General features: G+C 35.2%; 1 protein-coding gene across 3 annotated transcripts in view; it reads left to right on the top strand.

The window, feature by feature from the left end:
- The window catches only part of LOC117420389 (FYN-binding protein 1-like), a 69,084-nt gene extending 53,447 nt beyond the window's left edge, over positions 1-15,637 (top strand). For 2 of the 3 annotated variants that reach the window (XM_059025041.1, XM_059025046.1), the window contains exons 8-19: positions 850-1,009; positions 1,479-1,629; positions 3,937-3,956; positions 4,147-4,219; positions 6,243-6,344; positions 9,601-9,629; positions 11,884-11,965; positions 13,087-13,165; positions 13,581-13,743; positions 14,119-14,152; positions 14,665-14,696; positions 15,473-15,637. In XM_059025041.1, coding sequence (XP_058881024.1) covers positions 850-1,009; positions 1,479-1,629; positions 3,937-3,956; positions 4,147-4,219; positions 6,243-6,344; positions 9,601-9,629; positions 11,884-11,965; positions 13,087-13,165; positions 13,581-13,743; positions 14,119-14,152; positions 14,665-14,696; positions 15,473-15,495 — 948 coding nt within the window. In that variant the 3' untranslated portion in view covers positions 15,496-15,637. The remainder of the gene's footprint in view (positions 1-849; positions 1,010-1,478; positions 1,630-3,936; positions 3,957-4,146; positions 4,220-6,242; positions 6,345-9,600; positions 9,630-11,883; positions 11,966-13,086; positions 13,166-13,580; positions 13,744-14,118; positions 14,153-14,664; positions 14,697-15,472) is intronic. The other variant, XM_059025053.1, reaches the window with a different exon arrangement.
- Positions 15,638-16,574: the final 937 nt, after the last annotated feature.

The raw sequence follows: 16,574 nt of genomic DNA, 5'->3' as shown, positions 1-16,574 counted from the left end.
TTCTCCTTGTTTTTATACATGTGGCCACTTCACAATTAGCATCAATTACCTAATTAGAGAAGGGCCACACCTGTGATTGTTGGCACGGACAAATTTAACCCCACCACTGCCAACCTTACATTCCCACAGCCACACTATTTACAGCAGCAGGGCTTCTGCTCTGCCACCTGACTTTTTATTTTACTAACAAAATTCAGCAACTGGTTCCTCTGTTGATAAAATGTTACAAAATCCACAGATGGCAGCACATTGCGCTGTATACGTGACATTTTAAAGACGTTACAGTAGAACCTCAGAGCTACGAACACCTTGGGAATGGAGGCTGTTCGTAAGCCTGAAATGTGCTCAACTCTGAAAATGAGTTTTCAATGGTTTTAATAAGTGTACACCAGCTATCTACACCCTCAATCTGAGGAATAATACAAGGATACAGCACAGTGATGCAATATTCATATTGTTATGGTTCGAAAGTCTTTAAAACAGTACTATAAATGGAAAAAGGCTAAATGTAAGTTATTATTAAAATCTGTAGCAAAAACACAGATTTCAACGTCCAGGAAAACCTGGGTTCATGTAGTGCTTGTTTTGAAAGAAAACGCAGTCATGCAGTTTGCTGTCATTTAGCCTTGTAATCTGTGTTTTGTTTAAAACTAAAATGTTCAGAGTAAAATTGCCCGTACTTGCTTTGAAATCTGCCTCACCTTTCTGAATACATTTGTTGGTACAGTAATTTTGCCTTCTCCGTAACCAGCACACCGCTTATGACTGTCTATCTGGTTGCATTGCACGCATGGTTGAGGAATTTGATTGTCATTTCTAATTACAGTGTGTTTGTGAATTATCCTTTAGTTGCAAGGCCCAATTGAAGTAATTCATAAAGTGAAATCTAGAGTGGACTGCAAGGGCTCAAAGAACGAACTGACTGTAAAGCAAGGAGAAACCATTGATATAATCCGCATTACCGAAAACCCTGAAGGGAAGTGGCTTGGCAGATCAGCGGACGGGTCATGTAAGCATCTGTCCTCATCAACATTATAACCTAATATTGTTTTTTTGCAGCAGCCCTTAAATGTATTTCGTTTGTTTGTTTTGGTTTCTTCTTTTAGAAATGCATGGTGTAAACTGTGCACTTGATCATAGTAGATCTTGTCCAGTATGCCTGTGTAAGAGCCCAGTTTTTAAGATTAATAAATTCATGCACTTTTAAATTGAATGGAAAATGAACAGGTAACGATTTTATTTGAAATGAATGTTGTAGATTGCCTCATATTGTTTGTATGTCTATATTTTTGCGCACGCAAAATAATACTCAATCATAGTATTCAAACTTTTGACAAAGTTCCAGATCTCGTTGCTCATTGCATACATTTGTATTTTCTCTCAGCTATGAAATTACCATACCTGGATTAAGGCCTTAACATTTCAAATGTAATTTAATAATCTAAGACTAAGTGACTTTAAATGCTCCTTTGGTTTAGATGGTTACATCAAGACAGTGTCGGTGGAGATTGACTATGACTCTTTGAAAAGGCAACAGAAGACTGCCTTGACCTCTCCCTCTCAGAGAAATGTCACAGAGCAAGATCAAGATGTTTATGATGATGTTGGACAGGAGGAGGATGTCGTCAGGTAAGGAACAGTTACGTCAGAGAACCACTGACTTAAAACAAATCTATTTTAAACAAAATGTTGAACCCAGGTAAGATGTTGTTTTTTTTTGAGTAGCATGCAGTTTGACAGGAAGCAGATTCACGTTTTTCTTATACAGTACATCTGATCTTCATGATGGTGGATCTAAATACAGAGACAACAAGATTTGTGTGGGGGACAGCAAGTTTTGCGTGTAGTTGGATGTTTTTTAAAAAAAAAAGTATACTGTTACTGTTTAGATTAGCATTTCAAGACAAACTTTCTCTGGCAAAAAAATTAATGATTTTTTTTCTTTCGATTTGAGTGTTGCTAACAGTTTGCCATTTACTATATTTACGTATTTCTACATTTTCTTCTTAAATTTAAAACTGCTTCAGTTGAAAAATGGTTTATTTGATTAACTCCAAAGTAGACAAGCATCATCCCTGTGTCAATACATTTGACTTTTTCAAAAATTGTGTTTGTGTGTAAACCAATATGGCCGCCTGACACACTTCTTTTAAAACATTTAAAAATCTTCGGTCAAATGTAAAACTAGCTTATAACTCCTTATAAAGTGCAGATAGGTTAATGGTTACTATGTAACACATATAGGAAACCGTATGTGATCTATCCAAAAATGACCTTGCCTGCGACCTTTGACCTCTCCTTAATGTTAAATCTAAAATTAGCTTATAACTCCTTACAGTGTGTAGATAGGGTCATGGTTACTATGGTGTTTAAAGTTATAAAGCATCGTGAGATAATAAACTAATTCAGTATGTTAAATTTAATTTGCTCCATAAAACTGATCTGTTGCTGACACTTGTGCTGCAGTGCTACAGCTTACCAAAATTTCCAACTGGTACTAAGCTTGGAAGCCGTAAAACTGCCTGGCAGTTCTAGTTATAGTTGTATTAGTATGTTACTTAAATTTACGAGCAAATGTGTTCCAAACTGCACTGAAAGGAACATTTCCTTAAAGTATGTTATACATTCTGGTATAGTAAGCAAACTTGTTAAATTTGCAGACAACACAAAAATAGGAGGAGTGGCAAACACTGTTGAAGCAGCAAAGGCCATTCAAAATGATCTAGACAGCATTCAGAATTGGGCAGACACATGGCAAATGAAATTTAATAGAGAAAAGTGTAAAGTATTGCATGCGGGCAATAAAAATGTGCATTATAAATATCATATGGGAGATAGTGAAATTGAAGAAGGGAACTATGAAAAAGACCTAGGAGTTTATGTTGACTCAGAAATGTCTTCATCTAGACAATGTGGGGAAGCTATAAAAAAGGCTAACAAGATGCATTAGAAGGCCTCACCTAGAATATTGTGTTCAGTTCTGGTCAACTCGTTACAAAAAGGATATTGCTGCTCTAGAAAGAGTGCAAAGAAGAGCAACCAGAATTATCACGGGTTTAAAAGGCATGTCGTATGCAGACAGGCTAAAAGAATTGAATCTATTCAGTCTTGAACAAAGAAGACTACGCGGCGATCTGATTCAAACATTCAAAATCCTAAAAGGTATAGACAATGTCAACCCAGGCGACTTCTTTGACCTGAAAAAAGAAACAAGGACCAGGGGTCACAAATGGAGATTAGATAAAGGGGCATTCAGAACAGAAAATGGCAGGCATTTTTTTACACAGAGAATTGTGAGGGTCTGGAACCAACTCCCCAGTAATGTTGTTGAAGCTGACACCCTGGGATACTTCAAGAAGCTGCTTGATGAGATTCTGGGATCAATAAGCTACTAACAACCAAACGAGCAAGATGGGCTGAATGGCCTCCTCTTGTTTGTAAACTTTCTTATGTTCTTATGTTCTTATTTGTTAAGGTGAGGTGGGGTCACAGGGAACCTTTTGTGTATCTTGAAGAATTTAGTGACCCCGTCAAGCTACAAGGCTAGATCCACCCCTGTTAATCACTAAATGATTGATTGTGTTCACTAAATAAAATCAAAATCTACTATCTATTCTACTTTTTTGTATGTGTTTTGTGCGACGGGGAGGGGGCAAGAAGTTTTTTTTCAAAAATTGCACACCCCTGTAAATAGTAGTGACACTTTCTAAATAATAAATAAAGGATTATGAAATTTAAACATCCCAAATATGTCTCTAGTTTATTTCTGTCTGTGCAAATATGAAAAAAATACTGAAGAAAGTTTATATTTTAATGATGTAAATGGCAGTATTTAGATTTACAATTAACTTAAAGTGTTAGTATTACACGCCTGTAGAAAAATAATCCTATAAACAAAACAGAAATATTTAAGTATCTCATTTTTCTCTTTGTTAGGCGTGACCCTGGTGCTGGAGGTGAGTGGGTTTTTTAAATATATTTTTTGTTTCTTTTTTCATATACTAATACTTGTTCTACAGTATATATATATACCTTTTAACGTCATCCTAAATGATTTCAGATGCATTTTGTTAATAAATGACTACTTTATTAACTACTTTTTAACTGTAAGTCATGTATTTATGTATGTATTTGTATTTGCACTAGTTGTATTACCACCTCCTCCTGGAGAAGATGATGATATCTATAATGATGTGGATGATCCCGACTTGAACGTAAGGTAAATGAAAGACGATTTAAGCAATAACACCTGACAAAGAAGGAATTGACAGAAACTGTGGACAAGGTTTTATGGCTGTAATGAACCAGAATGGTCATTTCAAAGAGAAAGCTATAATTGCAATGCTATTTGTCAATGAAGGTGTATTTGGCTTTTCTTTGTTCACCTTGTGGTGCCTAGGCATATTTATTTCAAATGTGGGTATTGAGTTTTTTGAGGGTTTTTTTGGTGGGATGTCTTAAGTCGCTTAGTAAATGAGGCCCTATATGTGGTGAACTGTCATTTTGTTATAAACAGTTGAACAGCTTTATCGTTAAGGCTGCAAGTCCAATCGCTATAACTAGAGGGTGCATCAAGTGTACATGGAGACAACTGTCTTGCTCGCTAGATTAAAATCTCGAAATGTTATCAACTCTGAGGCTACATTCACACTGGGTCTGTTTTAAACTGACTCGGTCTGGTTCTTATGTTTGAAACAATGTATCTATGTGCTAGCTGTTCACACTGATCTGCGAGCAAAGGGACCGAGTTGCATGTTTTTTTTTGGTTTCTGTTTTTTCCAGGACCGAGTTCGTTTGTGTTCACAGTGCAGTTTTCAAGTGCACTCGGTTCATTTATGTGGTGTGTGAACCAGATGTTTATAATATCCTGCAAGTCATATTGAAAGATGGCAGCTATTGATGTATTGCTCCGGTTTTTAGTTTTACATTCTTACATATTGCTGTGGAAGAAAGCACTGGGGGAGCACTTCACTAATTTAATGAATACATTTCTTGAATGCCTACAGTAGGAGAATAATGCAGTTTACACAATTCTTCACGGTTCTCCTAATGTCGGCATTAAGTAATTTGAGAAAAGACTGAATATATTTTACTATTTTTATCTAGTTCGGCAAGATTGTGGTGTCTGACCAAATTTTCTACCAGAGCTTCAATTTCTCGCACTGTCCATGTAGTTTAGGATTACCAGATTTCCAAAGTGAAAAACTGGTAGTCTTTTTTTTCTTTAATTTACTGACGCTGTAGCAACTCTGAAGCCAAAAAAAATTAAACATCGGGTGAATTTATTGCAGATGATAACAGCTCATTATTTTCTTTATATTGTCATCTAGTCAAAACATGTTAAATGTACAAAAAGCCAGAATTAAAAAAATAATCAGCTGTTACCATTTAAATATATGGTATATACATAATTAGAATGGTTAAACAAATAATCCATAAGATTGTTTATTTTATTTTCGAATGGCGCTAACACATAACCTAATACATTGCTCTACTATTATTAACTTGCTGAGGACGCTGATACAGTTTTGTATTTAAAAAATAAATAAAAATACAATAGTAAAACTGGGATGATTAACAATTTTACTGTTTCTAACCGGGACAAACAATTAAGGCTGTAAACTGTGACAAACTCAATTTTCCCAGGATGTCGGGCAACCCTACCAGCAGTTCCCCGATACGTTTGTTTACTTCTGAGTCAGGTTACCTTGTATAGTTTGTTTTCCATGTGCAGATGGACTGAGTCCAGCTCTTGTTCACATTGACGGTTTGTTTCCCAAGTGGACTTTGTTGTTCACACTTCACAACAAACGTACCGAACCGTACTGAGTGCAGACCAAACCCTCTAAATGGAACCAGTGTGAACACAGCCTTACACTTGATGCACCTTATTGTTACCACCTTATAATCACAAATAAAATACACCTAAACATACATAATAAGATTGTAAAGTCATTTCCAATCCTTGACGGAATTAGTCTTAGGCCAGGACCAAATTAAAAGTTTGACAACCCGCTAATCGCACTTAACAAAACTGTATTTAATAGCGTTTTCTTTTTTTTTTTTTTGTAAGTATCTTATTTCTTCTCCTCGTAAAAAGAAAACGCTTTTAAATACAGTTTTGTAAACTGTGATTAGCGGGTTGTGAAAGTTTTGGTCCGGGCCTTAGTCTGTAAAGTTGGGGGTACATTATTATTTGTATTATTATTATTACAACTGATAACCAAGTGCATGCTCTAAAGTTCTGCCTCACAGGAAGAACCAAAGTCCAGCTCCTGGTCCTGGGGGCTGTTGAAGATGATAAAAGGCAAAGATGACAAAAAGGGAAATGTAGAAGAACATTTGTAAGATGACAGAAGCAAACAAACAAAAAAAACATAATGGGTCAATTGCAACGAACTGAAAGCAGCGTACTAACTGGAGATGATCCCGTGGTTAGTATGCAGCTCCGTACTAAACTAGTACGCAAGTTAAATACCAATTGCAATGAACTTGGCGGCTGAAGTTAGTCCCCAACTGCGTACTGAAAAAGGTCTAAATTGCAACTAACCCAAAAATAACTGCTGCTGCCCTCTAGAGGATACTAAGTACGGGACTAACTTAGTCTGACTCTTGCTATGGACTAAGAATTTTAGTATCGTACTAAGTGGAATAGTGGAAGACATGTGAAAGTCCCAGAATGTACTGGCAGTTTATTTTTGCAGAAATAATAATGTGTGCATATAATATAAACATATATATATACAGTATGTATGTCGTCACTATATAATTGAAGCATCTGCTGCCTGTACGGATATTGTAATAGTAAAATAAAATTACATTACGACTACAATACTGTTAACAACTAATAATGAAGGAAGGTGTCGGCAGCATTACAGTCATGCATGTAGAGCCTGTAGTATGCGATTATTATTATTATTATTATTTATTTCTTAGCAGACACCCTTATCCAGGGCGACTTACAACGGGGGGGGGGGGGGGGCGGGGGCAGCAAGTCTTTTCATTCTCTTTAATTTGAGGTGACTCGACACTGGTGGTTCTTAGGGGCGAGCTGGGATATTGAGAAGTAGAGACACAGTGGGTAGAATGTGAGTTAAGTGTTATTTTATGTAGTAGGACCTGGGGGCACATTGGAAAATAAAATAAACAGTGCTCTTCTCAGGGTGTTTTTAGAAGTGATTATCTATGATACATCTTCGGAATACGACCCCTTCCCTGTTTTGTACTTCTTGTGGTCCAATGAGAACGGTGTCGAAACAGCCTGTGTGTGTTGACCACGGTTATCCTTTACTCCCTTTAAAACATCCTGGGCCGCACCGCACAAGCTGCAACTGTCTGTGTCATGTATAAAGCTAATGTTGTAATCAAAAACAGAGTTCAAAATTAAACCAGCTTTGCTAGTTTATTTCATGGCATTGCACTTGGTTGAGTATTTTATAGGCAGTCTGTGTGCCCTGATATGGAGTATTTTACCATATATTTTTTATAAAAAAGATATATATATATATAATCTTAAATAAAAAAAAAATATTACGTGCACACATGTAAATATATGTTAGAGACGAATTAATATTTATGTATAAATGTCAGCATTTGTAACATTGTAAAAATGATTATTAGCTCATAATATCATAAAATACATACATTAATATCGTAAAATACATACATATTTCAAATGTTCTGATTCAGAGCCATCCCGCCTTGCGCCGTGTCTGGCTCCCTGTAAAAGGATGAAGCGGTTCTGATAATGAATGAATGAATGATTTAGAGCCCCCTTCAGTTCCTATTTGATAACAACAACAACAATGCTTGATCCTTAGTACCGTTCTAAAGCTGGGGATCAGCTAGTCTACAACTTTGTTCCGCTTGTTTTTTCGATGCAATTGGTACTAACTTAGTACGCAGCTGGGGATGATCCCGAGATAGTACCGTACTAGCTAGCACGCAACTTAGTACGCAGCTCCGTACTAACTCTGCAAGTTCGTTGCAACTGACCCAATGAAACTAATGATTAACAATAACTAATGTAATGAATTCAATTACACTAATAAGGAGACTCTGATTTAATGGGTGCAAAAGAGCAGGTACAGCACACTGCCTCTTTTACTGGAATAGTTCACAATCATTCAAGTGTAACCTAAGAAAGTAAGAGATAAAATATACAAAAACAAATATGCTGTAATTTGTTTTTTCATTGGGGAGACAACTGTTTTACCTCCACTGTTATGGGAGTATGTTGTATATAGGGACACTTTTGCATCTTTTAAATCCTATAGCATCAAATTGCATTGTACGAGTCACATCACTAAACATGTCATTGACTCTGTTTTAATCTCAGAGATGATGGTAAATATATAGTATTCAGTGGACGTAACCAGCTAATGTTTATTTCAGATTAAAATAGATCCCAATGCTTCACCAGTGTTTCTCAACTTCAACACACAAAGCCATAATGAACAAGAGATGCATTTATCAACGATTGCTGCATGCACAGTACAATTCTACCAAGATCTAAATGCAAACATAAATTATTACATTTCCATTGTAGTTTCCAAGTATTTGTTACATTGGCTTTTAGTTGTCATATCCATAAGATATAATCAACTTGTACAGACATCTAAAATACAGAAGTTTCCTCGCTTATTTGTTATATCATAAAAGCCACAATTGTACCTAAGTATCAATAGAAAATGAAAGTCTTTTGTCTTTTAGGAAATACATGCTTATCACTTTCTGTCCTGCTGCTGTTTAGTAACTACAGTTAGGCTCTCATTATCTCAGTCACTGAACAGTAGTGTCGGTTTTCTGAATAGACTACACAGTTGCCTGCCTTCTAATTGGAAACAACATTCTTTATATACTGTAGCTGGTTGTGTGTTGATACATGCATGCTGTAATACAGATGAATGTGTCTTACTTAGTTCATTAATATGGTTAGATTATGGGTTAAAATAATATATAATATTGCAATGCCACAAACAGTAAACATGCAGCGATTAGACCTGAAGCATCTGTATAAGCAACAAGCAGATATATGGGGCCCTATTCACCAAACATTAGGGACTGATTTAAAGAATGTTCTGTTAAGGGCAGTTTTTCTAGTCACATTATGATTAATTAAATAAAGTTTGTAGTTTTTGAAGCCTTTTCAAATGTTTAAGAGAAGGGTTCTTACTTTAGTCTAATTCTTCAAAGCTCAGCTTAGCCTAAAATAATGTTTATAAACATTCTTCAAATAACAGTCCTTAAAACAGTCTTTTGAGTTTTCAGTCTTTCGAGTTTTATGAATATGGTGGATAGAAAAAGGACATTTAAACATGATGTGCTGTCAGCCCGATTTAGAATAATTATATACAGTACACTACAGTAAACTCTGAATGAACCACTCACCAATGAAAATCAACATTTTTCTTCCAAACTGTAACATTTAATTGTTACCCATAATCTATAATTGTTTCTCTTTCCTTTTTATATTAAATGCTGCTATATTCCAGATATATGACTGGGATATATATATATATATATATATATATATATATATATATATATATATATATATATATATATATATATATTAGTAATTCAGTGTTAATTTCACAGAATACCTCCACCGACTGAGTTTTCAAAAGGTAAGAAAACATTTTGTTAAACATTCACTTTAATCTGTGTAGTTGGTTGTACTGACTCAGAGATGCACCTACAGTACAGGGAAATTGAATATAGGTATTGGCAATATCACAACAGAGCATGTGGGGGAGCAGAACCTCATAATTTGCCAATCTCAGAGTCAGACATAGTACAAACAATAAATCTGCATCTCTTGTCGATGTCTGGAGTGTTTTGCTTATAGAGTCTGGAGTTTTGTCATTGTAATTGTTGCTGACAGTGCACTGCAGTGACACCTACTGCCAAAATTAAAACACACAAGCTCAGCTATTAGTTATATTAAAGAAACAGGTATTATTTTAGCTGGGTTGTTCCAGAGATAAAAAAAAAAGAAGAAACAATGTTGAATTTAAAACTTCTTATTGAACCAACATAGGGCCGGACCAAATCAAAGTTAGCACTTAGCGAACGAGCACATGAAAGCATTTGCGGTAACAAAACACAAGAAAAATTCCAAGCGAAATCTCGCGGAACTAAAACAAGCCCTTTTCGCCCTTCAAAAAGCAGCTATCGCTTGTTGACTATAAGTGGGTTGAGAAATGGGAGTGGTTTGCTAAAATCACATCGCAAGACTTTCCCAGGACCGGATTTTTTAGTCAACTTTGAACTTGTCGAAAGCTATGGCGTACTAAGCAAATAATAAAAAATAACACTATATTTTCTTTTATTTCTTATTTCTGTAGTAAGCTACTACGGACGGTACACTTTTTTTAAGTCCATGGACATATTCACACGTCTTCTGTGAAGTCACCTACCTCCGTTCAAATTATTCATTTCTTAAAGGCACAGTGCTCCATTACATTGAACTCCGATCAAACGCAAGGCTGACAAATGTAAACAAACTAGAAGAACATACAAATGTTTTAACCACTTTGAAGATATTAACTTTTAGTTTTAAACATTTGGTTACTCTCGTAAAGTACTTCAACATGTTGGCCTACACAGAAACATTATGAAGCCCAAATTCTCACATGTAAGTACAAACCCACCGTTCCAATACAGCAGAGCACATTTTGGCTACCATGTCAGCATGCTAAATGGTCCCCTCGAAACATATAAATCTGTGTAAATAACAAAATTACGTAATACCTATGAAGATGAAGATGAAGTTTTTAAATTTGCAGAAGACAGACAGAAGAAATAATAATAATAATAAAAATAATAATAATAATAATAATAATAATAATAATAATAATAATAATAATAATAATACAACTACCTGACTCTGTCCGTTTAAAAAAATGTAAAAAATCTGCAATCAACTTTTTTTTTTTCACGGCACTGGATAGCATTTCATTCGATTTCTTATTGTATATAATAAATACCGGTACTGATCCTGGCGACAGAGTTACATTGGTTTTTGGATGTTCTATTCACCCCAGAGAGAACAATGCAGCACGATGCTGCAGACGTCATGGAAACGAGGTAATTGTCAAGTGTGTGTGTGTGTGTGTATGTGTGTGTGTGTGTGTTTTCTTTCAAACTCGTGTCCGTATTTTTCAATATTTTACACACTAAAAGCAGATAAATGTTATTATTATTAAACCTATTTTTATTATTATTACTACTAGTAGTAGTTGTATGTAATAGCATTCATTCACTTATATTCAAACGAAACAGTTGTACAACACAGATTTTTATTTTATTTTTTCTGCCTGGCTGTCTTCGCCTGCGTTTTCGCATGTTACCACCTTGTTTCGACCCCTTCAACATGTCACAAATACTGGCTGGGGATTGGCCAACAGCTGTTTTCATGTTGCTTTCGGCAGTCCTACTCCTGCAAAACTTCTCTCTGTCCATTTAGCGGATTGGAAATGGCTAGTTTTGGTTTCGTGGTAAAGAAAATGCAATATGGAAACTAGCAATATTATCGTATAAACAGTCTTCCGCAAGAGCTATCGGTGTTTGATTTGGTCCAGCTCATAGTTTAATATATACTGTGTATATATATTTTTATATATATATATATATATATATATATATATATATATATATACAAGTCCCTTTATCAAGTAAAGGAAGATTTGAGTGTATTTGCAGATGTTTAAATTTTAAAAGGGAAATTACTTGAACTTTTGTGTATTTTCAAATGATATGTTGATTCAGTAAAAGGTATCACCTTCAACATTGTTTCTTGTATTTAATTTTTCAAATTGTATACCTAGGAGATTAATCCTTAGTCCTTTACTGATTTAAGGCCATCCTTTCCCTTTTCAGATAAAGCACCAGCACCAACAGATGACGAGATCTATGATGATGTGGACTCACATGATTTCCCTCCACCCCCACCAGCATCCAGGTAATAATGTTATCATCCTCCACCCAATGTACAAACAACAATAATAACAAGCCCAGTGTCAGTAAAATACAGCCCAGCCTCACCTGCCTTGGCTGTACAGAATTAGGGCCTCATTTACGAAAGGGCACTAAACATTATGATGCACCACAATTGCAATTAGTGTGCACATTCATGATTTCCGTATTTACTATTGCGCGAAATAGTGGGCATATTATGGTGCACACTAATTTTATTGTGCCACACTATTGTAATCAGAACTAATATGTGATTGGTATGGTAATGCATGATAATGTATTTAAATGGGACACCCTGCTCTGAATAATGAGATGGGCTTCATTCACACCATATTTACAGAAGGTTGATAATCATAGCGTGCACCTTAAAGTGAGCGATAATTAGTTAGTTTGGAAACCAGGCTTTAACCACTGATAGGTGCACTATTTAAACCTATTTTTCTGGACTGAAATCTATCTGGCATCGTGGAGGCATTACTTGCATTAAAGTTTTCATATAGAGTACTGAAAAGTACCTGTGAATTAATGTTATAATTTCTTAGATTTTATTTTATAGTTCATTACATTGGTACAAATAATAGAGTGGTTAAATAAAACACAGGACCAAACAAGGTATTATAATTTAAAACAAACTCCTCCACTAGAATTTAGAACTCCTCTGTGTGCAGTTTTAGTTTGCATTGCCTCTGCCTGTCCCCTGCGGAGGGCTGTGTCTGTTGATCGCTCATTTTCGGTCAATGTAAGCCACCTCCACCTTCACAATAAGCCACCGACGCCTGGACTGCTGGGGCTTTTTATATCACGGTAAGACTGTGACATTATCGTGCACATTAAATTATCGCTCACAATACATGTAGTGTGCACACTATGGTATGTAAATTAGCCAAATACTGTGCACATAAATTAATGCATTCTCTGTTAGTAAATGGGACCATAAATTTCGATTTATGGTGCATGTTACTGCAACATTTAGTGCCCTTTTATAAATGAGGCCCTTAGAGCTCTCACTGTCAGCAGCTTTAAAAAGCTGTACTTTTGTTTCTGTCTATGAAATTGCACAGTTGAATGTGGCTAATTTCAGATGCTAAATTTGTTTGTTTCTTTTAGTCTCTTGAAGTTGAAAGCTGACCCCAGAAAGCAGAAGAAATTTGAAAAAGAGGAGAAGGAGTTCAGGAAAAAGTTCAAAGTAAGAACATAAAAAGATATATATTTTTTGTTTGGTATACTAAGTAATGTTTAGTTTAGGTTCAGTGGACAATTATGTTTTTTACAACAGCATGTTGAATATAAACAAAAGTAAGACAAAAAAACAAGCAAATAAGAGAATATAAAAATGGTTTACCTTAGAAGATGTTTTGAGGAAACAATACCTATGTTGGGAGAAAAAATGTTACAGTACAAAGGAGGGATGAACTAATTAATGCTTTAAACTTTTACTTTGTAGAGCCCATTAAAGAAGATGCAATTGGTACTTTACCATACTTCATTACTACAGTTTTCTACACTTGGCAAGCCTTTTACCAAGGCATACTGAAATACGCTTCTTGCTTTCAAGTAATAATTCAGGTTGCTCTTTTGTTTTCAATTGCCTCTGCCTGCAGTATGATGGAGAAATCCAGGTTCTGCACCAGGTGACAGTTGTACCTGCACTGACAAACAAGAAGTGGGGAGGCAAAGACTTACCCCTGAAGCCTGGGGAGGTGTTGGATCTTATACAGAAGGCAGTAGACAACAAAATGATTTGCAGGAATGACGAAGGCAAATGTAAGTTGGGGGGTGGGGGTATGCTTTGTTAATATGGGGGTCCCAGTATTAGAAATACTGTACATGCACCATTCAGTATATTTATAAATAGCTATGTCCTTTCTAAGTGTTGTTCCATCTACTAAGTTACTTATGGTACAGGAAGATTGAAACATGCAATTGCTCGACGATATCTGTGGTAAAATAAATAAATATATAGTAGTTAAAGTAAAGCATTTTGATTTCCTGGTTTCTTTATCTGATTGCTGCAGTGTTTCTAATAATATTAATATTTTCAGCAGATTAACCTTTAAATTAAATAAAGCAGACTCTTGTGTTAGCTTTATTGTGCATGTGTGTTTACAAAGCATAACATGTATCTATTTTCTTTTACAGTTGGCTACGTTTTAAACAGCAATATAATCGCCGAGTAAGTAAAAAAAAAAAAAAAAAAAAAAACTTTCATTTTGCATTTAGCAGATTAGATGCTGAAGGGCAGAATCAAATGAACCCCATGTTCTGAACTGTATTGCCTAGACTGCATGCATATTCCCATCAGGTACAGGTTTTTCATATTTTATATATATATATATATATATATATATATATATATATATATATATATATATATATAAACACAATATTGTGCCATATTCAATATGAGAATATTTTAGTCTTAAATAGGAATTTTAAATTGAAATGTTTTGTTTTAAGAGATAAACGATACAGTTGTGGATTTGTTTCCTGCTGTTCTTCTGATGTGTTCACAATTTCAGTTGAAGAATGAACATTTAAAAAATTGCATATTTAAAAAATACAGTTTCTCTTATAGACATCCCCCCCCACACACACCTTTACCTCTAATGAAGAATATAATCTACTGTTACCAAGACATCGTTTTTCATTTTGTGCTGAATATACAACCCTTCTGTTTTTTTACAGTGATGCTGATATATACGATGACATTGGAGAAGGCAAGTCACATCTAAAAAATAACCTGTATTTAGAATTGTTACAATATGTAACACAAATGAATAACACACTACTGGCAAAACCTCAAGTTTTGTATGTCAAGCAACGTCGCAAAAAATAATTGTCCCTTACAAAACCATGCAGTATCTTTTTATGTATGAAAACATTTAAGCTAATATAAAGGCTGAGTAACTAGTGACATGTTGATGACACCATTGCGGCAACTTACTATCGACAATTGGAGATCACATAATGTATCTCATAAAATGCATCAACATATATTTCAACTTTTTTATTATTTTGTATTTTTCTGTTACTGTTACCATACTGTTTTGGAAGTTCAGAACATCTTAAATAGCTTTTGCATATGCTGCTCACCAATCATTTGTATTCAGTATCTCTTTTCTTCTATGATATACTGTGTTTCAAAACTGATTTTGTATGTAATTATTTATTTTCATGTTAGCTTATTGCAATATGTATTTATCTACAGTGTGCCTTATATGTGATTGTGCTTTATTGAAAGCCTGCTTTTACATTTAAAAACACATTTTAGTACATGGTTTAGTTTTCCAGACTTCATTTTCTAAACACAAGAATGATAAGGAACTTGCAGGAAAGTTTTATAACATTGGTAATATGTTAAAGTTTACTGAATATGACCCATTATTATTATTATTATTATTATTATTATTATTATTATTATTATTATTATTATTATTAGTTCGAATTTTAAATTAATAAAACTGTAACTGTGTTATTTTTTTCCTCCTAACAGGTTGCATCTATGATAATGACTGAACATCATTCAAGAGACATGCTTTAGCTACTGTATGCCTTTGTATAAACACTCACGCTTTATCAGTGCTTGCATCAATGAGTTACAGTGCCTTGCGAAAGTATTCGGCCCCCTTGAACTTTGCGACCTTTTGCCACATTTCAGGCTTCAAACATAAAGATATGAAACTGTAATTTTTTGTGAAGAATCAACAACAAGTGGGACACAATCATGAAGTGGAACGAAATTTATTGGATATTTCAAACTTTTTTAACAAATAAAAAACTGAAAAATTGGGCGTGCAAAATTATTCAGCCCCCTTAAGTTAATACTTTGTAGCGCCACCTTTTGCTGCGATTACAGCTGTAAGTCGCTTGGGGTATGTCTCTATCAGTTTTGCACATCGAGAGACTGAAATTTTTGCCCATTCCTCCTTGCAAAACAGCTCGAGCTCAGTGAGGTTGGATGGAGAGCATTTGTGAACAGCAGTTTTCAGTTCTTTCCACAGATTCTCGATTGGATTCAGGTCTGGACTTTGACTTGGCCATTCTAACACCTGGATATGTTTATTTGTGAACCATTCCATTGTAGATTTTGCTTTATGTTTTGGATCATTGTCTTGTTGGAAGACAAATCTCCGTCCCAGTCTCAGTTCTTTTGCAGACTCCATCAGGTTTTCTTCCAGAATGGTCCTGTATTTGGCTCCATCCATCTTCCCATCAATTTTAACCATCTTCCCTGTTCCTGCTGAAGAAAAGCAGGCCCAAACCATGATGCTGCCACCACCATGTTTGACAGTGGGGATGGTGTGTTCAGGGTGATGAGCTGTGTTGCTTTTACGCCAAACATAACGTTTTGCATTGTTGCCAAAAAGTTCGATTTTGGTTTCATCTGACCAGAGCACCTTCTTCCACATGTTTGGTGTGTCTCCCAGGTGGCTTGTGGCAAACTGTAAACGACACTTTTTATGGATATCTTTAAGAAATGGCTTTCTTCTTGCCACTCTTCCATAAAGGCTAGATTTGTGCAGTATACGACTGATTGTTGTCCTATGGACAGAGTCTCCCACCTCAGCTGTAGATCTCTGCAGTTCATCCAGAGT

This window comes from Acipenser ruthenus, chromosome 1 (genome assembly GCF_902713425.1).
Source record: "Acipenser ruthenus chromosome 1, fAciRut3.2 maternal haplotype, whole genome shotgun sequence".
Classification (NCBI taxonomy): Eukaryota; Metazoa; Chordata; class Actinopteri; order Acipenseriformes; family Acipenseridae; genus Acipenser; species Acipenser ruthenus.
The sequence above is the reverse complement of the archived record's forward strand: the minus strand, read 5'-3'. Positions and strand labels throughout refer to the sequence as shown.